Source organism: Nicotiana sylvestris, chromosome 11, assembly GCF_000393655.2.
Source record: "Nicotiana sylvestris chromosome 11, ASM39365v2, whole genome shotgun sequence".
Classification (NCBI taxonomy): Eukaryota; Viridiplantae; Streptophyta; class Magnoliopsida; order Solanales; family Solanaceae; genus Nicotiana; species Nicotiana sylvestris.
In genome coordinates this window covers 59,617,251-59,638,568 of record NC_091067.1, presented here as the reverse complement: position 1 = coordinate 59,638,568, position 21,318 = coordinate 59,617,251, and the positions used below count along the sequence as shown (strand labels likewise).

The 21,318-nt window shown below is 38.0% G+C and overlaps 1 protein-coding gene across 9 annotated transcripts; it reads left to right on the top strand.

The window, feature by feature from the left end:
- Positions 1-1,719: 1,719 nt before the first annotated feature.
- On the top strand, positions 1,720-17,289 carry LOC104211982 (uncharacterized). 9 transcript variants are annotated; one of them, XM_009761149.2, is made up of 13 exons: positions 1,723-1,980; positions 2,075-2,110; positions 3,105-3,294; positions 3,417-3,482; positions 11,620-11,726; positions 12,089-12,149; positions 12,691-12,750; positions 12,842-12,916; positions 14,477-14,629; positions 15,021-15,075; positions 15,984-16,103; positions 16,638-16,855; positions 16,951-17,289. In XM_009761149.2, exons 1-13 carry the CDS (start codon positions 1,949-1,951, stop codon positions 16,966-16,968), a joined length of 1,191 nt encoding a protein of 396 aa, XP_009759451.1. In that variant the 5' UTR covers positions 1,723-1,948; the 3' UTR covers positions 16,969-17,289. The 9 variants fall into 9 exon arrangements, with proteins under 9 accessions (XP_009759447.1, XP_009759448.1, XP_009759446.1 ...); XM_009761145.2 differs by having other exon boundaries at positions 1,720-1,980; positions 14,477-14,622; positions 15,021-15,082; positions 16,638-17,289; XM_009761146.2 differs by having other exon boundaries at positions 1,721-1,980; positions 14,477-14,614; positions 16,638-17,289.
- The last annotated feature ends 4,029 nt before the right edge of the window (positions 17,290-21,318 follow it).

The window sequence follows — 21,318 nt, the reverse complement described above, 5'->3', positions numbered from 1 at the left end:
AATAAATGAAGATTTGAAGAAGGCTTATGAAGATTTGAAGGTTAGAGGTGAAGACATGAAGTTCTGGATTGAAAATCCAAGAAAAAACATGAAGGTTAAAGTTGAAGATTTGAAGGTTCAAGAAACGAGGTATGAAGACTTGAGAAAGTTGAAAGCCTTTATAAGGTTCGAAGGTAAGAGCTAGGATCAGAAAGTGAAAGAAGTGAAGGGGGTTGAAGCTTTTGTAGGGGAAACGTAATTAATACGCGATGTTTCACATTCGAAGGCAACCAACCAATGATCGACATGCGTCCGAACTCAGATGCGATTGATGCGACGTTTCGGCTTATCCGTCATCTCAGTTGTAACGTGCGAAGGAAGGAACCAGGGTTCATTTATCATTTTCCGTCGTTTTGGCAAACCTACTCTCTGGAAAACGAGGGGACTATCTGACTATCTGTATACGGATGAAATCGGGTTAACATACACCTCGATTTTCTGGTGGGTCAAACGAAGCAAGGATATGAATACACGGTATCGAATCCAAAGCTGAGAACTTCTTGTACCAAGGCCGGAACGGAATGCTCGCCGTCGGACTTGATAAAACGATGTACCCCGGACCCGGGATGGGTTCTGAGACTTGGGGAAGCGCATGAACGGTGGTAGGCGGTGGATAGAGGGTCGTGATATCTGGAACCAACCAAATATCACAGCGCAGATCTCGCTCGATGGCGGTTACATATCAGTAATTAACGAGAGAGAGGATTTTTACCCTTTATAGACTTGTACTAGAGGTGAAACTCTCCTACTATATAAAGGGAAAGTTTTTTCTTTGATAAGATGCATTGTAACACGCATACCAAGACAATACAAATTTATTTCTCCGCTTTCTAACTATCAAAAAGTTCTTATTTTATTGTTGTTCTTCATATACATCTGGTTTCGAACCAAGGGTCCGATCGAGGGTAAAATTACTGTTCAGCACAAATCCGAGCCCGGACGTAACATCACAATTGGTTTGGTTATTCATTCTATATTTAACTCGTTTATCTAACATTTTTGAGTATTTGTGTTGAATCAATCCACATATACCTAAAATCGTGTATAAATTCAATTGTTACCCATTTTAAGGGTAAACACTTTTAATTTTCAGAAAATATGGAGTATAAGTTTATTGGCGATGGCAACTTTTTATGATTGGCGATATAAACCAGTTGTGAGTGAAAGCGGTGGCAACTCTTCGGGCTAGCATCTTAGGCGTATGAAGCAAGGTTCGTGATTAATTTTTCAGAAAACTTAAGTTAATAAAAGAGTAAAAAAGTAATTTAATATTTGATCTGAGGGCTTACTATTTTTAATATAGTAGTCCCTCCTTTTCATCCCTCCTCTCCATATCAAATGAGGTAGTTTGATTCGGGCACGTAGTTTAAGAAAAAAGAAGAAGATTTTTGAAACTTCTGGTCTTAAAAACTTAAGGGGTAAAAAATTTGTGGGGCCATAATATTTGTGTGACTATAAAAACTTCTCATTAAGGATAAATGGGTAAAATGAAAAAAGTTTAAAGTTAAATTATTTTCAAATTTAAAAATATGTCATTTATTTTGAAACAAACTAAAAAGAAAGTACTCATTTAATAAAACGAAGTGAGTAAATAGGGCCGCGTATGACTTTGGCCGCGTATGAAAAATGTAATCAAAGAGAATTATTATTTGACCAAGTATGGAAGTGCAAGTAGTAGTAACATTTATTGTCACGTGACGCCAGTATCTGTACTGTAGGTAAATGTAAATGTCCGTCATTCTGCTCCGTGAGATCAACCCAGCTATCTTCTACCGCTCTGCAATTTCAGCTCTTTTTCTTTCCACTACGTCGCAATTGAAGTCTCTGATAAGTGAGAGTTAACTGAGAACTTGGTCTACAATCAATTTACGGACTTGAAAGAAAGAATTTCAAAGAGACAATCACGAAAATGCTAGGAAAGCGAAGTCAAACACCTAGCCGGTGAGACATATATTTCATTATTACTTATTGGCAGTTCATTTCTGGTCTGGGTATAGTGATAGTAAATTAACTTCTTTCTTTTGTGGTATTATAGGAATTTGTGTGATACTTACAAGGTAGCTGGGAATTGGTAACTTATTCTGCTTACTTATAAATTGAACAAGTAATGAACTTGCTCGATTAGAACTACAAAATCACGGACTTAGCTAAGAAAGTATGTTATGGAACCAAGATGCCAACTAGAGTGAGACTAGAGGAATTAGTCTTAGGATGCTACTGATCAACTACTAATGATGGGCTTTATTTGTTGGTTATTAGTATACTTTACATCTTTCTCGTATTTCCTATATTTCTTGTATTGCTGTTATTTTCTTATTTTATGGTATTTTATGTTATGTTATGGATTTTATGTTATTTTATGTTATTTTATTATGAGTCTATTGATAGTACTAATATAGCGTCTCTTGTTGCTTTCTTGAGCCGAGGGTCTCCTGGAAACAGCCTCTCTGCCCCTCAGGGTAGAGGTAAGGTCTGCGTACATATTAACCTCCCCAGACCCCACTTGTGGGATTATACTGGGTTGTTGTTGTTGCACTTACACTCTTATTTTTTGCCGCAAATCATTTTAGCTTAAGGAAAGATTTATATCCAAATGAAATGGTACCCAACAAATAGGGAGGATTAATATTGATGACCCCAACTAAGGCATCGTAGAATCACAAACTGCTTAGTGTTGTGTACTGAACCAATGTAGCATTGGCTGCAGTTTTTGCAGTCCTTTAATTTGACAACAGAATGGAATGATTCTTTGCTTATTTGTGTAGTTTTACCTTTTATCAAAGTAAGAATTCCTTCCTTAATGGTACTTTGCAATCTTTACCTTCCATGATTTTTAAGTCAATAAGCTTATGTATTTATTCATTTAGTTGATCCGCATTGGATGATAAAAGTAGAGAATCAAAATGATTTGATTTTGTCCTATTGGTTGTTATTTGCTTCGTCCTCCATCTCTAGATAGTACCTGATTATGAATTTGTACGTGTGTAGTAGGAAAACAAAGGAAATTATATTCTTTGATTCTATTTGTGTTGATTTGCCTTTCTCAAGTCCAACCACTTTGGCAGGTCTGAATTACTGTCTATGGTAAAGAAGCATTCGGAAATGTTAGGGAAAACCACTGTGGACGAGGAAGATGCTTCGGATGTTGAAGTGGATCCACGCTTCTGGCATGATGTTATGGATTTGTATTTTATTTGTGGCAAGGAGTCTAGGGGACGTCAGGAAGATGATCTTGTTTTCTTTGTTAAACGAATTGTACAACTCTTTACATAATTCTCCCCATTATCTTGGTTTTTAGGTTACAACCCGCTGAAACTGAATAAGAATTTGCTGAATGTGAATTGCTCTAAGGTTATCTTTTGGTCTAAAATTTGCAGAGAAATGAGTCAAATGAATATGTTGATGACGACTCTCCATACTTTGTTCGCAGGTGGGCACCTAAGGTAAAAACAACATAGTTTTCCTTTTAGGTTTAGTGCACATCAATTTGCAATCTGCCTTTGATTGATTACTCAAATAGTCAAACTTATTTTATTCAAGTCTTAACCATTTGATCATATGATGTACATCCACTAGACTGTGAGTCTATGTTGGTTAACCAGTTGGGATATTTATGTGAATCATCAGTGGTGGTCCAATTGTGATCAAAAGCTGGTGGCTCGTGACCACATTGTTGGTAGATAAAAAGGAACAAAAAATTTTTGGGAGTTCATCAAGATATGGACTAATATGCTGATTTAGTAGCGACATAGCATTAGTCAGTAGCTTAACTAAAACAGAAATCAAAAGCATCAGGATCCAATATTTTAAACTTCGATCTTTTGTTGCCTTAGTAAAAGGGGGGTAATAACTTGGGGCGATTATGTGAGTAGCCTTTGAATATAAAGTTGAATAGGTTTAGGTTTCATCTAAAATTTTCTGAACTGTTGTTGTAGATTATCTTGTTTGTCGATCCGTTGTAAAATTCTTCTTTGGCTAGACTGATGGTTAAACTGGATTATCTCTTGAAACTTGTTTGGCTAAACATGAGTCTTGTGCATATGTAAGAGTATATGCTGATACTCATGTCAAAGCAGTATTAAGAAGTCGAGATTCCTGGTTAAGATAAAGGCAAGTCAACTTTGATTCAAGTAAATTGAGAACAGGAAAAAACATGATCCATAGCTTTACTTGAAACAATATAAGCACGGCTGAAACAATTATTAGTGATTTGAAATATGCTTTAGCATTTTAATGTAAGTAAACATGTTAATATAATATATCATAATCATAGCATCCAAGCAAGACATGTGAACGTCGGCCAAAATAAACAACTCGTCAACACAGGCATGGACTTGTTCCTATATGCAAGGTTGTAATACACGTATTGAAGGCATTTTTAGGAATCTGAAACTCATCTATACGTGCTTATTTCAATAGAAATCATGCTAGTGATGAAAAACCAGTTATAGATAGGTTTCTACTAACCTCTAACTCAAGCACTTGCTGAACTTCAGTTCTAGTTTGATCAACTCTATCAACTCCTTGCTTAGTATAGTAAAAGACGAGAGGAATCAACGTCATTCTTTTGGTAGGTTAATGATGTACTAACCCGTACTTAACCTGTGGACCCTAGTTGGATCATTGCGATTAAAAATCTTAGTCTAACTTTAAATGCCAAAATTTGGATTACGCATGGCTTAACTTATGCAAAAACATATATTCTATTTATTGGAGGGGATTTTAATGGCCATATTGGGTCGGCTGCTGGTAGTTATGGCGAGGTGCATGGTGGCTTTGGCCTTGGGGATAGGAACGGAGGAGGTACTTCGCTGTTAGACTTCGCTAAGGCTTTCGAGCTGGTGATTGTGAACTCGACTTTTCCGAAGAGGGAGGAGCATTTGGTTACTTTCCAAAGTTCGGCGGTGAAGACTCAGATTGATTACCTTCTCCTCAGAAGGTGTGATAGAGGGTTGTGCAAGGATTGCAAGGTTATCCCGGGAGAGACCCTCGAGACTTAGCATAGGCTCTTAGTGATGGACATCGGCATTATGATGAAGAGGAAGAAGAGGTATGTTCGTGGCCGACCGAGGATTAGATGGGGAGCTTTAACCAAGGATAAAGCCCAGGAGTTGGAGGGGAGGTTATTCGCTATGGGAGCTTGGAGGAGTAGTGGAGACGCGAGCACTATGTGGTCAACGACGGCGAACTACGTGAGGGAGGCAGCGAGAAAGGTGCTAGGGATATCGAAGGGTTTTTCTGGCAGGCACCAGGGCGACTGGTGGTGGAATGACGTAGTCCAAGGTAAAGTGGAGGCGAAGAAGGTAGCGTACGCGAATTTGGCAGGGAGCACAAACGAGGAGGAGAGGAGAGCGAATAGAGAGAGGTACAAAGTGGCAAGGAAGGAGGCAAAGTTGGCGGTCACGGAGGCTAAGAATGCAGCGTTTGGTCGTCTATACAGGAATTGGGGGAGAAAGGCGGGGACAGGAAGTTGGTTCGACTAGCTAAAGCGAGGGAGAGGAAGACCCGGGATCTGGACCAAGTAAGGTGCATCGGAGACGAGGATGGTAGAGTATTGATGGGAGAGTCCCAGATTAAGCAGAGATGACACACGTACTTCTATGGTCTTCTAAACGAGGAGGGGGATCAGGATATAATGCTAGGAGATTTGGGGCATTCGGAGAGTCTCTGAGATTTTGGGTATTGCAGGCGCATTAAGGTAAAGGAGGTCATGGGGGCTTTGCGTAAGATGAGTAGGGGTAGAGCGACCGGGCTAGACGAAATTCCGGTTGAGTTTTGGAAGTTTGTAGGTAGAGCAGGATTGGAGTGGCTGACTGGGTTGTGCAATGTAATTTTTAGGACAAAGAGGATGCCGGAGGAGTGGAGGTCGAGTACAGTGGTACCGTTGTACAAGAACAAAGGTGATATCTAGTGTTGTAACAATTATAGGGGTATCAAGTTACTTAGCCATAACATGAAAGTCTGGGAGAGGGTGGTGGAGGTGAGGGTGAGGAAGACGACGTCTATATCCGACAATCAGTTTGGGTTTATGCCGAGTCACTCCACTACGGAAGCGATCCACCTTATTAGGAGGTTGGTGGAACAGTACAGGGATAAGAAGAAGGATCTGCACATGGTGTTTATTGACTTGGAGAAAGCGTATGACAAGGTCCCTAGGGAGGTGCTCTGGAGATGTCTTGAGGCAAAGGGCGTGCCGGTAGCCTACATAAGAGCGATCAAGGCAGGGGCGGCCCGAGAAGATTGGTGGCCTAAAGCCAATTTTTAATCTGGGGCCTTTCAGCAAAAATCAATTCAAAAGTTGTTAATTTTTTTAATTATTCTATTAGCATAGCATTAAGAATAATTTCTTTTATAAATAATATAATCTCTCCTAAGATATTGTTAATCTTAGATAATAGAACCAGATAACTTGATATTGAAATAATTTTTGATGTTCTAATATATTTGTTGAAATGCTTGAAACCTGAGAAAAAAAGAAGAAAAAAAAAGAATGCGCAATATAGTTTTATTAAACAATACTCTTCACCTCTTGTTTTTTTAGAAAAAATAATTTTTTTTCTTTCAACAGAGAACAATATAACTATCGAAAACTTAAAGTTTTTTTGCAGAAACAAAAGAAAGATAAAAAATAAGACTTGGACTATTGAAGATACCAAAAAACGGATTTTAAAAATTTATTACACGTTTTTAGTGAGAAATATAAAAGGAGAATAATAATATCGGTACCTCACTAATGATGTCAATCGTAAAATTTAAATAATAAAAAGTTTTATATTCGCGACAAAGAGTTTAAGGAGAGTGATTCTCTTTCTCCAATTTTTTTCTCAAACGTCTACACGAGTACTAAACTAAAAGTTACTTTTACCTTTTATAAAATATTTTACTTTTTTATTTTAAAATACCTAATATATTTAGACCTTATCTCTAAAGATTGTTGTGAGATGTATATGATCCAATTTACCTTAATTAGATATATTGAGTTCGAGCCCTCATAAAATTTTGTTAAAATGTGTTCTCTTTTCTACTAGGCCTTACGCGGTACGAATCGTAATTAGTCGGGATCTCAATACAAATATAAGTAGGAAACAAAAAGAAAAATTTGGGGCCCCAAAAATTGGGGGCCTAAAGACCTTGCTTTAGTGGCTTGACCCTTGGGCCGCCCCTGGATCAAGGATATGTATAATGGAGCTAAGACTAAGGTTAGGACTGTGGGAGGCGACTCGGAGCATTTCCCGGTTGTTATGGGATTACACCAAGGCTCTGCGCTTAGCCCGTTCTTATTTGCCTTGGTGATGGTTGCACTGACACACCATATTCAAGGGGATGTGCCATGGTGTATGTTATTTGCTGATGACATAGTTCTAATTGATGAGACGAGGGTCGGTGTTAACGAGAGGTTGGAGGTTTGGAGACAGACCCTCGAGTCTAAGGGTTTCAAATTGAGCAGGTCTAGGACAGAGTACTTGGAGTGCAAGTTTAGCGCTGAGTCGAGGAAAGTAGGCAGGGAGGTGAGGCTTGGATCACAGGTCATCCCCAAGAGAGATAGCTTCAAGTACTTTGGGTCGATGATTTAGGGGGACGGACAGATCGACGAGGACGTCACTCACCGTATAGGGGCGGGTTGGATGAAATGGAGGCTTGCATCTGGAGTCTTGTGTGACAAGAAAGTGCCACCGATACTCAAAGGTAAGTTTTATAGAGCTGTGGTTAGACCGGCCATGTTGTATGGAGCGGAGAGTTGGCCGGTTAAGAACTCCTATATCCAGAGGATGAAGGTAGCAGAGATAAGGATGCTGAGGTGGATGTGCGGGCACACTAGGATAGACAAGATTAGGAATGAAGATATTCGGAAGAAGGTGGGCGTGGCCCCTGTAGATGACAAGATGCGGGAAGCGAGACTCAGATGGTTCGGGCACGTGCGGAGGAGAAGCCTTGATGCTCCGGTGAGGAGGTGTGAGCGGTTGGCCGTGGTGGGTACGAGAAGAGGTAGAGGGAGACCTAAGAAGTATTGGGGAGAGGTGATCAAACAGGACATGGTACGACTGCAGATTTCCGAGGACATGACCCTTGATAGGAAGGTCTGAAGGTCAAACATTAGGGTTGTAGGTTAGGGGGTAGTAGAGCTTTCCTTACTTCATACCCGGGGTGAGGCGGGGTTGGATTAGGGTTGATCTTAGATGACTTGCAGTTTATGTTGAGTCCACACTATCCTTGCTGTTTATCTTAGCCCCGGGCCTTAGATACTGATTACTGTTATTGCATGTCATTTATCTTTTGGTTGTTATGCTTCTGTTACTATTACAATTTCTACTGGAGTTACTAATGAATTGTCTTTTCTTGTTTTTTATTTCCGTCTTTCTGAGCCGAGGGTCTATCGGAAACAGCCTCTCTTTCCTATAGGGGTAAGGGTAAGGTCTGCGTACACATTATCCTCCCTAGACCCCACTTTGTGGGATTTTACTAGGTAGTTGTTGTTGTTGCTTTGGTGGTTTGATAGTCCTTGATCAAGGTTGGTTTTGCACAATTGCTTTTCCTCCAAGTTAGCTGAGCTGTTGAGGATGCTGAAACTATATTGAAATGATCTTGGATTGAGCTTTTATAGTTATAGGGCTATAACATGTGAAAACTTCAAGTTTGTCTGGGGCTCCATCGTGTAGCAGTACTCCTTTGTGCCGCGGAAGAATTCTTCATGTAAGAATGCACGGGAGAAAAATCTATTTTATTAACAATGAGCCCTATACATAATACATATTCTACTCCTACTACGTATGAGACTAAGACATATTCTACTCCTACTACATATGTGACTAGAATTATTTATACATAACTATCTAACACTCTCACTCAAGCTGGTGCATATAAATCATTTGTACTGAGCTTGTTACATATGTAACTAATATGAGGACCAATGAAGGACTTGGTGAAAATATCTACAAGCTGATCATTCGACTTCACTACGAGTCATGCCAAACTCCTAGATAACTGTGCTGAACTTACCAAATCAGAAGTGACCGGCGCAAGCGATATACAAGGCCACTAGACTCTCCCTTAGCAACAAAATCAGGCGGTTGCTGATAAACAGAAGTTGGCCGAAAAGTTGCTGGAGAAATTTGAAAATAGTGAGACTAAGATGAATTCCACACTACAAAATAGGTTCTAAAACACCCCCCAGAAAACAGAAACATTTCTGGAAATCATTGTTCACGCCAGAAAAAATAAAAGTTATCAGAATTTGATGTAATTTGTATGGTAGACTCGGAATCACTGGACGAGTAAGTTGTTCTAAATAAGTTCTGTTAAAAAATGGTCGGAATAGCTCGCACGTGCCGAAAATGTTAATGTAGCTTAGCGGAAAATTCCAAAGTTCTAAGAATCTGTCGGTGCGTGTGTTTCTTGCCGGAACCCTAGTCATGACACGCGCCGAAACCCTAGTTCTAGGAATAGGTCATGCCACACGCGCCCACGAAACAAAATGTCCTAAAGAAAATTTTGAAAATTCTGGTCGGAAAATTCTCAACGCGTCGGCGCGTGTGTCAAACGCGCTTGCCGGAACCCTAGTTCTGGAGGCGCGTGAGGGACTTTCTGCTGGAGCGATTGACTTGGGTATTGTCGTCTGGCTTTTTCGAACAAGATAGTAGTGCTGGTTTCTGCGCAACACTTACCGATGAGGAGATACGCAAATCAATCTTGAGTCGTCTACTCAACCGGAAAGACGCATGGTAACTGACTTTTCTGTTCCGATGGGACTGAGATTTCTGGGGTTTGGTCGTACAAAGGTTTCGGATCTAATGGTGGTAGTGGTATATGCATAGTACCACTGAAGCAGTAATGAATCCAGGTGTTGAGTTGTCCCACATCGGTGGGATTTGAGGTCCTAGGTCTCCTTTTATGGTCTTGAGCAATCCTCATCTCATAAGCTAACTTTTGAGGTTAAGTTAGGCCCAATGTTCCATTTATCATGGTATCAGAGCTAGGCCCATTCCAATTATTGTTACCGATGTTGGGCCCCCATTTATATTGTCCACGCTCCAGTTTGCAGGCCTGGGGGAGGGGGTTGATTTGTCCCACATCGGTTGGATTTGAGGTCCTTGGTCTCCTTATATGGTCTTGAGCAATCCTCACCTCATAAGCTAGCTTTAGGGTAGAGTTAGGCTCAAGGTCCATTTATCACCAGGGAACAAGACAAAGTTGCCGGAAAATTGCACGGCGACGAGATCTTTCTTTCCCGATGCCGCTGGAATGATGCACAACGATAATTTTCTCATTGAAGCTGTGAGAGTGCATGGGAGAAAATTCTATTTTATTAACAATGATACAATAAGCCTTGTACATAATACATATTCTACTCCTACCATAGTACATTCTACCCTCCCCAGACCCCACTATACATTTAGCCGAGGGTCTTTCGGAAACAGTCTCTGCCCTCCAGGATAGAGGTAAGGTTGCGTACATCCTACCCTCCCCAAACCCCACTTGTGGGATTACACTGGGTTGTTGTTGTTGTATTCTACTCCTACGATATATGGGACTAGGACAGATTCTAATCCTACTACATATGGGACTAGGACATATTCTACTTCTACTACACATGGGACTAAGATTATTTTTACATAACTATCTAACACTTTAGCTGAAGGTATCCTCTCTGTAAATCCAACACGGCTCCAGAGCTCCATCTTCAGCATCGTGGAAGAGTTCTACTAGCTTAGTCAACCTTTCTGTAAAAACAGTTCGATGCAACACTTCGCATTATCATGTTGCAGTTGCCCTTCATTGACCCTTAAGGCCACAGCTACTGCGGTGGGGTAAGCTTAGAAACACATAGCAGTAGCTACCCTTGCTTCTACCGTGATGCGGTACTTCTTCCTAGCGCACTGCAGGACTGCACCAGCTTTACTTGCCTGGTTTTTCTTCCAAATTCCACCTATTTCCATTCAACACTTAATGAATTATTACCTCAGGCTTTAGGCAAGTTCCATACAATATTTGGGATCTGTTTGGGTGTACAGGGCACTACAGATTATTACCTAGAGGCTACGTCCTTCAGTCTAAAATTGATAATACATTTGATATTAAGAAACTAATTTGACAGACAACTTATAGCAGTTCTGTTATTGCTAAAATTATTCACAGAAATGATGGTTTTTTCTAACTTCTTTGCCAGGGTGACATGGTGGTATAGTTGAAGATGTATGAATTGAGACCGTTTGAAAAAGTTGAGACTATTAGTAATTTATTTACTTTACGTCTGCTAGAGACGCGATCAATTGATGTCAGTACTTCCTCATTTACCTTTGTAAGGACAAAAATGATACTCCCTCTGTTTCAGTCTATATTTGGAAACAACTTAACTTTAAACTTTCCCTTTTACCCATTTTACCCTTAATACGAACACTTTTATAGCCGCACAAATTGAAAGCCCTAAAAAAGCTTTTAGCTTATAAGCTTTTAAGACCACAAGCTTCAAAAGTCCTCCTTTGTTTCTTAAACTACGTGCCAAGTCAAACTATGTCACATAAATTAAAACAGAGGGAGTACTTTATAAGGTAACAATTTTCTAATTTATTATTCTCCTTTCAGTTGGATGACTTAATTGGTGGGAATTCATCGGACGTGGACTGGAGGCGCTCATTTTACTTGAATTTAATTTCTCAAACTTCTTTTAGTGTGACAGTCACAATTTACAGGTAGTAATCTTTTGTCCAGAATAGGTTATTTTAAAACTTTTCTTGCTTACGGCGGTAATATCTCTTCTATCATAGGCAATGTTTTATCAAAAAAAGAAAGTTGCAGGAATCTTTAGTGATGCAGGATTTCTTAGTAATAGGGCCTTCTTTAGCATACCCTGCAAAATTTTAAATTCTTTCTTCCAATTGACCAAATTTGGCTTTTGATCGTAGTTGAACTTATGTTCTTAGTTTTGCACTCACCAGGATGTGAATCGCAGCTCCTAGATCAGTTGTTCATATCAGCTAAAGATTAACAATCTTCTTTTCTTTTCACTATAACAGTTTCTGCTTTGCCTTTTTCTTTGTTTGTTCTTTGGTAGTCACCGGGTCCTTATGAGTTACCAGAATGGCAAAGACGGACCATTATCTCCTATATACAAGGTAATTATGTAGAACAGAAAGTTTATGTTTCTTGTTTCTCCGACTTATTCTAGCTTTTCAAGCGAGATTTGTGAATAACGTCAACCTGTCCGTGTAAAAATAAATAAATAAAAAAAGTCTTGTCCATGTACATTGTTTTAGAATTCTAAATGAGTCTTTCCATCAAATTTGTAAATTCTCACTAATTAATAGATGTAAAAGAACAAAATCTTAATAAAATGAGAATTTTCTCTACGAAATCTAAAGGAAGTTAAAAAAACCAAGTTTAGAGAAACAAATTATACCGGCCTATGGACATGTACAACATTTGCATGTGACTTTGATGGTCATTTGCTTGTGTTTTCGTTATCTTTCACTGAAAAATTCTCATCATCCAGAAGTGGATCCTGTATTTAAATATTCCCAATGAAACGGGTCCGAATGAGCAAAATAAATAGTGAGGATCTATATAGCCGCACCCAACTAGTGTAGGGTTGAGGCGGAGTTGTTGTTTTTGAATCAAACCTGATTGCATCTTCTTTTATTTATTTCCTGTTTTCAGGTTGTCAAAACAGTCTATGCATCTCCAAGTCGTATCAAAATTCACTTAGACTCAAGGAAGGCAAGACCTTCTGACATCTGGAGATCTATATATAATCCATTTATGCTTTTGATTAAACTGTCATCTAATGACATTATTGATTAGCATTCAGGAAGTAGAAACCACGCCAGCCTATCCAGAGATATGCTTTGCCATTGACGACTTTGATTCAACCTTTGGTGCAGTGGTAGCAAACGAACTTTCAAACCACATTTTTTTTTGCAAACTCTGTGACAGATTATTTGGATTAATTACTAGAAAAATTGTATACTATACTTGGAACTTTGTAACTTCAGTTATTAATTATTGTTGCCTCTTCTTAAATGCTTACCGAGCCGTGGTATTTAATCATTAGAATCAGTTACTCACCCTTAATTTCATGCTCAGTTCTTATTTGTGACATTAGATTTACATTTTTGGAGCAATCATCTATTGAGTGATCATTAAGATGAAACTATTGCAATACCCTTTTGCATGTAGGACATGTACAGTGTGTTTTGAACATTTATTACAATTTTAGAATATATCACATTTTATCAACTATGTTATGTAGTCTATTTCATGTGTACATGTTTAGATTGCAACCGTAAAAACTTTGCTTTATCTTTAGGCGAGGGTCTTTCGGAAACAATCTCTCTGCCCTTCCAGGGGTAGGGGTAAGGCGGTGTATAATCTTACCCTTCCCAGGCCCCACTTGTGGGAAACTAGTAGGTTTGTTGTTGTTGTTGTAACTTTAGGCACGGGCAGTGGCATTTTAATCATGCAGTTTCTTGTTTAGCGTCAATGTTTCACAGTCTGATTGCACTGTTATCATTAGTCAATTTTTAATTTTCTATTGTTCCTAATTAGACATACTCTAATTATAGATGTCAGATCTGAGTGGTGTTGTTGTTTCTCTGTTGTGGGTTTTTAATGAACTTTGTGCTGTAGCTCACGAAATGCAATTTCTTCCCATGCTTATAGTATCCTGTAAGCCATTTTCCCTTTTTTTGTTTAATATATAGCTCCATTAACTTACTGTAAAATCATTCCGTGTAATAATGTATATATATGACTCTTATTAACAAAAGTAAGCAGTTTGAACCCTTTTATCCAAGGGCAAAGCCAGTGCTTGTTGATTCTCAAAGATTTAAGAAAGTTTGTCACCTGAACTGAAGTTTTAGGCTTTACATTTGTTGGAGAACTTTTAATATTATTACTATTTTTCTTATTACTATATATATAAATAGATAAAACTTATTTTCACTACTACTCTTCTTTTATTTTGGCATGACGAGGATATGAGTTGAGCTTAAAGAAACAAGTAAGGATTCATACCGCCGACCCCAACTTTGTTTGGGACTGAGGCATAGCTGTTGAAGAACCTGAACTGAACTTGATTCGGAGAGCTCTGTTAAAAGTTGACTTTATCCTGTAATCCATTTAATTTGATCAGGACTGATGATCTAAGCCAGCTGTACCAGTAATTAGCTGTCACTTTCATAACCAGAAAAACTGTTCTATAAATGACATGAGCTATTCATCGTGTGTGTTCCGACTAGTCTCTTAGAAAGAATAAATGTAGCTAGAAGTCGCTCGAGCTTGATGTCTCCATTAAAATGGTGAGGGACCTGCAACCCAAGATAACATTCCAAGAAAAGGCACTAGTCTGATAACTTGATTAAATCCTGCATGAAAATACGTTAGTGCTAATCCCTTTGTGTTGTGAAAAGAATTTTAAAGCAGTTGACATTATCTTCTTTTGTAGGTCTTGACTGATGTGGACCACTGTTATTGTGTACTTCTAAATGCACATGATGGGGCTGCATTTCCAAGTGAGAGAGCGCTGCGGGAGAGCAGTTCTTGTGATACTTCTTCCTCAAAGAGTGACACTAGTTCTGGAAAAGTACGAAGGTCAAAGGTTCAAAATCCTACTTCAGTCTGCTGTATTTTGTATTTATTGAAGAATTAGCATCTCGTGGAATTTTATCATTTTTATGAATATGAAGGAGAGGCAGTTTTATTCCTGCCTCCCAAAGGAAATTATCAAAAGGAACTAGCTAGCTCTGAAATGGTAAAAGAAAAGTTTCATCTGACCTAATTTAACTTCTATCTTAGTAAATATGCCAAAGCATCTATTTAATTCTTCAAAGTGCAAGGAACTTTGAGTTCATCTTCTCTTTAGCTTTCAGCTTTCTCAAATATATATTTTGAGGTCCTTATATATTGGACATATCCTGCAGAACGTATCTAGCATAGTTTTCAGAATGTTTAGTTTTTAACTTTCTAAACGGTTTGTGATGTGATTTCAGATCACTCTCTTCTCAGGCTTCATTAGCTATGAAATGGTCCGAGATGCATACGATGGTAAAAAGTACTCTTCCAATATGTAGTCTTATGATTGGTTGCAGCATTATAAATCTTTCCTATGTCCTGGTATTCAAGTTTCCTTCAATCAATCTATATGCCAAACTGGTGGACAAATGAGATTTTCTTACTTGTAATGCTCCTATTGCACTGATCAAACTGATCTCTATGATAGCTCTTGCTAGATTGATTTGCTGAAATTTAAGTGAGCTACAATCAAAGGAGGCTCCTGTATTTGTGTGATTTCACTTTGAAATATGATTTGCCACCCAAGACTCCAATATGATCATCAGGAGGTGGAGAAATACAGTGCCAATTGCAGCTACTTAACAATTAAGTAAATAAATAAGGAGTAGAATAGAAGAATGGTATAAAAATCTTGCAACAATAAGAAAAAGGAATTTGTTTCGCTCCCAGCGCCTGCAGGGGACAAAAGCTTGGATATAAGATGGCTGTTATCTCTGATTATTTATTAGCTCGGAAACTTGCAAGTTGCAAGTTGCTTGTCTCCTCCTCTTTTTATGTTTTCGTGAACCTTAATTGCAAATCTATTCTCACAGTAGATACATGATGTGAAGGCTAAAATCCTATTGACCAAAGTAACCCTGGGAAATTGGCCCTAACAATCAAAGTGCCCCCAGGAAACCTTTTTTCTGTGTGGATCAGAAAAGAAAGAAAATCTGTATGCCTCAGCTCAAGTTATGCAGTTTAAGATTTTGGAAAACAGTATATTTGAGAGCTTAATGCAATCTCTCTAGTACTCATGTTTATGTAGCAACTGGGACTTGTTAGCAGAGGAATTACTTTTAATTTTCAATTGCAGGGTGATTTCTTGGTTATGTGTTATGTCAGTTTTGTCTTAAAAGGGATTTTGGCACTCTTGTTCTCAATTTATTTATTTTTCACAGATGGAAGATCTGGATTGGGGAGCCTTCTCTCGCTTAATTCTTCTGGGAAAACAGACCGGATCTATATGAAGGGTCCTGGAGGACGCGGAGAAGTTGAAGTAGCTGTTTCTGGTGTTGTAGGTAAATTAAGAACCAATTTCTTTTTCATCCTACCACATTACAAATTTGATCTCACTTTTCTGGCATGTGGTGAGTTAGTTTTTTGTATAAAAACCTTGTTTGATCTATAGTTTACAAAGTAATTTGGTATATCATCTTAATGTTATTGGTTGATATAAAACTCTAGTAAGGTATTTCATCAGATGTCATTGGGTTTAAAAAATAAATAAATGGTTTTATAGTGACCAGAACCCATGTGATTTGGCAGTGTAGTTTATTTCTTGCAATTTCGACGCATGTTAACTGGATCACCTCTTTTATGCTGTTGATATGCTACTTCTGCTCTCTTCTACTAATTGAGCTAGAAGTTGTTTCTTAATTCATTTTGATCGAGACAAGTTTTGTGTGGTAGGTGCTAGCATTATACTGCAATTGAATGTATTTAATTGTTTATACTTTTCCTCAACCCTTGTGCAATAAGTGTTGCATAATAGGTTCCTTTTACCTTTTGCATGTAGATATATCAAGTGTTTCTCATTTTGGAATGTGTTTCAGATCAAAGCAAGCAGGAATCTGGCCATCATTCTACAAAGGGGTTGAGCTTTGGTGTAGTTGTTCGAAGAGCAGCATCAGTTGCATCGATGGCAGCAAAGCATGCTTATGCTGCTGCTTCTGCTACCCGGTGTCCTGATGGAGGATTGATCCCCCTCAAGTGCTGCTTGATGTCCATATCATTGCCATGGGAACATATTGCTCATGATCTGTTGTTTAAGGTGAAAATTCATGTCAAAGAGGTCGTCATTGTCCAATTAGAGCTCATATCATTGCTATGGTCTCTCAATAATGTTTCTATTATTTCATACCTCAGGGAAAGCCTCCAGTGTAACTGTAAGAATGCCCATGGATGACTGTTTACAAAACACTATGCTTTCTCAATTGATTAATCCAACTCAGAAGTTTAGACTCCACAAGATAGAAACACTAAAGTAGGTTAGCTCAAGAATGAAACATAAAGGTGCGATGATCATATGCATATAAATTCCCATCCAAAGGCAAAGTCGGGATTTGAACCTTATGGGTTCGGGATTGTAATCCTTTTAACTTACTGAGTTCTAAATTAATAATGTGTATATATTCAATTGATTTCTTAAGACAAATAAATGGTTTGAATATAAGCTATTGGGTTCGGCCAAACCCGCTTCTCACACTGGCTCCGCCTCTGTTTCCATCCTCCTTCCCCAGTATTCTGCTCCCCATGCAGGGGAAGTAGATTATGTTCCTGTTATTCAATTTTGATATGGTGCTGCTAGGTCATTGGTTCATTGTTTGACAAATGTAGATCATTATCTCAGCCCTTTTGGTGGCTATCTGAGATTTTTCCTGTTCTTTTGAAAAAAAAATATTTATCTATTTTTTATGGGGAGGGGGTTAGATTAGTGTCTGCATATTTTTTAGCGGCCAAAAATGGAGCTTTATTTTGTTCGTGTTCTGGTTTTGTTTTTGTTTTTTGTTTTTTCTTTTACTACAGGTGTTTGAAGTTTCTAATATTTCCGCCGGGTATTCTTTTGGGACCTGTTGCTTTACTTTTTGACATCCAGCGACCGGCTTATACTTTTTGCCTCGCATGGACCTCCTCCTCTTTCCTGCTTTTGCTTCTTACTCGTTCTCCAATAAACTTTATTCGTGATCTATTTTCTCTTATTTCCGTAGCAGAGGAATAGTTTATATAGGCAATACATACTTCTTTATCTGTTTATCTGAATTGTGTATTTTCAAAGGTGAGCATTATTTATAGATTCTTTCAAGTTGAAACAATATCATATTTTTAAATTAGCAGAACAGAACACATAGTTTACTCCTTGACCTTGACGCCAAATCCATGCAACACAGCTATTGATCACGGGCAACTTTTTACACACTCAACCTTTCAAATAGTGTCACGGCCCAAATCCAACCGGGATCGTGATGGAATAAATCATGCCATAATTATAACAACCGCATGGTATAAACTATTGTGCCATGATAATATAATTGCAAGGCATAAACTATCATGCCATAATAATATCAACCGTATGGTATAAACATATCAATATAAGTCCATATTTGAGAATCATATGCAGGGATGTATGCATATGAATAAGAAATAAACATGTATGATGCATATGGACAGAAAAATAAATATGCACATATGTATGCATTAGGACAAGTGTGACTACGGCTACAACATGCCTAATAGACAAAATAGCCCGTCATGTCCGAATAAATAATCAAAAGCCTAGACATGATCTCTAGCATGAATAAAGTTGCTCAAGTAGTCATACAAACAAATAAAGCATATAACAAGAAGAACATGCACCAAAATAAGGCATAAAGAAACCTAAAATCTACCCTAAATATGGTATAACCTCAGTATATGTCCGTATATACGTTCGTCACCTCGCATATACGTTGCCTCCAAACATGTAGTATTTATCATGCAAATCCATTTTAGGAAACTTTTCTCAAATCGAGGTTAAGCAAGGCACTTACCTTTCCGGACTAGCTCTATTCTTCAAAATTCATCTTTTCTAGCTCCAAATCCATCAAGCGAGGCCAATTTAGCCTAAATAATGCTCAAGAAAGTCAATTAAAGCTATAGAAACCAACTACAAACGATAAAACTTAAATCTTTAATCAATTCTCAAAGGTTAACAAACAGTCAACCCCGGCCCACACGGTCAAAACTCGAGACCAAGACTAAATTCCGGTGACTCATAACGTAACGAGTCCAAATATGTGATTAGTTTCCAAATACCCGTCCAAATTGGTATTCAAGACCTCAAAATACACTTTCTTAACTTCTTGAAAAAAATTCCAAATTTCTTGTTCAATTCCATTTGATGTTAGACCTAGTGATAGATTTATGTATAAATCATAGAATTTGGTTAGGATCACATACACCAAGTTGTGGATGAAGATCTAGGTCAAAACCTCCAAAACTAGCTTCAAAAGTTGAGAAATGAAATAAAAATTATGAAACTCGTCCTTAAATAGTTCTTAGAAGCTATTGTAAAAAATGTGCCCAGTGATTCGTAAAATAGGTCTGAGAGCCGCAAAACTGGTATGTGAATTGCAAGAGAAGCCGCAGAAAGGTCCAAACTATTTTAGCGCTGCCACTCCAGTAAAATAGTCATAACTTCTAGTACAAAAGTTGGAATAATGAACGGTTTGAATCAACAAAAGTTTACAATCTCATTAAAACTTTATCCCAAAATTCTCTTGTGAAATCAAGCCAACTGCAGAAAGGTTCTACTACAACGGTCCAAAAATCTCAAAACTTGCCCCAAACTTGCCTAAACTCTCTCGGGCACTTCGGAACCCCATCCAATCATTCCAAATAGTCCTTGTACACTATAAAAACTTGTCCAAGGGATCAAATACATCTAAAAATATCACAACTAAGAATCAAGATCCTGACCAAAATATGAACTTTCTCAAGTTCTTAAAGTTCCAATTTTCAAAAGATAGGTCTGGACCATATCCAAAACCCTCGGGTCACCTTTAAACCATTCCAAAAATTCTAAATAACTTAGATGGACTTACCTAAAGGCTCGAAACCCGAAGAAAATGCAATATTACAATAGTCATTTCCAAGTCAAACTTATGAATTCTTTAAGTTTTTCAAATTGTCAACTTTCAACCAAAAGCGTTGCATCCATCAAGGTCCACCCGAGACTCGATTCAAACATAAGTGCAAGTCCAAAGTCATCATATAAACCTAACAAAACCTCCATATCACCAATCCGAGTTTGTTTATCTAAGGTTTTGATTTTAATCAACTCTCTTAACTTAAGGCCTCTAGTCAGGAACTGAGGGTTTTAAATCACTCCCAAACCTCCGGAACCCAAACCAACCATAAATTCTAGCTATAAAATATTATATGAACATACTCAAGTCATAGAATGGGATGCTAGAACTCAAAATGACCGTCTGTGTCGTTACATTCTTCCCCACTTATATATATGTTCATCCTCGAACGTGATAATATCATTTCGAAATCGTCGAACAACTATATAAACTCATCATACATATTCTTGAGAGTGATTTCATGTCACCTCAATCCAGGTAACTTTGTTAACATATCTTGACTGAAGATTCCTCCTTCAACCTTAACTTATAAGCTTATAAACCCAACTTCAATATGTAGATCTTCCTCCAAAATCGGATTATTATATATATTCACTGTATAAATCTCAATAACCTGTATCGATTCATAAATGAACTATCGGAATCCAACTACATGAAATATCTCACATCCTTTATATCCATAATCATACCTATTAGTCACAACAACTGCTCGTTGCAAATCCAGTACTAGTCAAAATACCCTAATTCAAATAGATACTTATTCCAAGCCTTCACAATACTGATATTGATGAAAGAAACATGTAGAAACTCATAAGCATCCATCATATCAACAAGTTCTCTTGTCCAGTAAGAACCATTGCATGTTCAGAGCTACCTAATAGTATTTTTCTTTCAAACATATCTTATCCAAATTAGATCGCTCTAATTCTAGGTCCTTTAACTTTGTTTCATCCAAAGCAAGTTGCTCGACCAATAACTCTCACCAAATCTGACATGGAACCTTAAACAATATGGTTCGGGAACCATACAAGTAATACCCAAATATATCAAATCTACAGAAAAGAAACTTATCGCCCAATGACTCCTTGATTTTGTATTATTCTCTTTCAACAAGTCTCTGAGTATCTATACAACTTACTCCATCTGTCTATTATGCAATGATTATGCAAACTCAATCCAACTCTCCTCGTTCACCCAAACCACCTGACATAACTGCCATAATCACATGGTGAACTGTCACTCTATCAGATCTGATGAATGTCACGACCCAAAATATCACAAAAGTCCATGATGGCGCCTAACACGCTCGCTAGGGAAGCCAACACTCACATCGACAACAAAATTCAATTATTAAGCCATTCACTGATTAAATATAAATAGCAGAGCAGAATATGACATAACTCAAATATCAAATTTGCATAAATATCAGACAGGGTCTAAACATGATCACGACTATCTCAAAACTCTCCCAAAATCAAGGTGCCACAACTAGTCACAAACATCTAACAAGAGTATAAGATCTCAACTAAATACAACGTTTGTCCGGAAGATACACAGACAAATATATAAAAGAGCAAGGAAGGGGGTAATCCATGTGTTGCTGATCGAA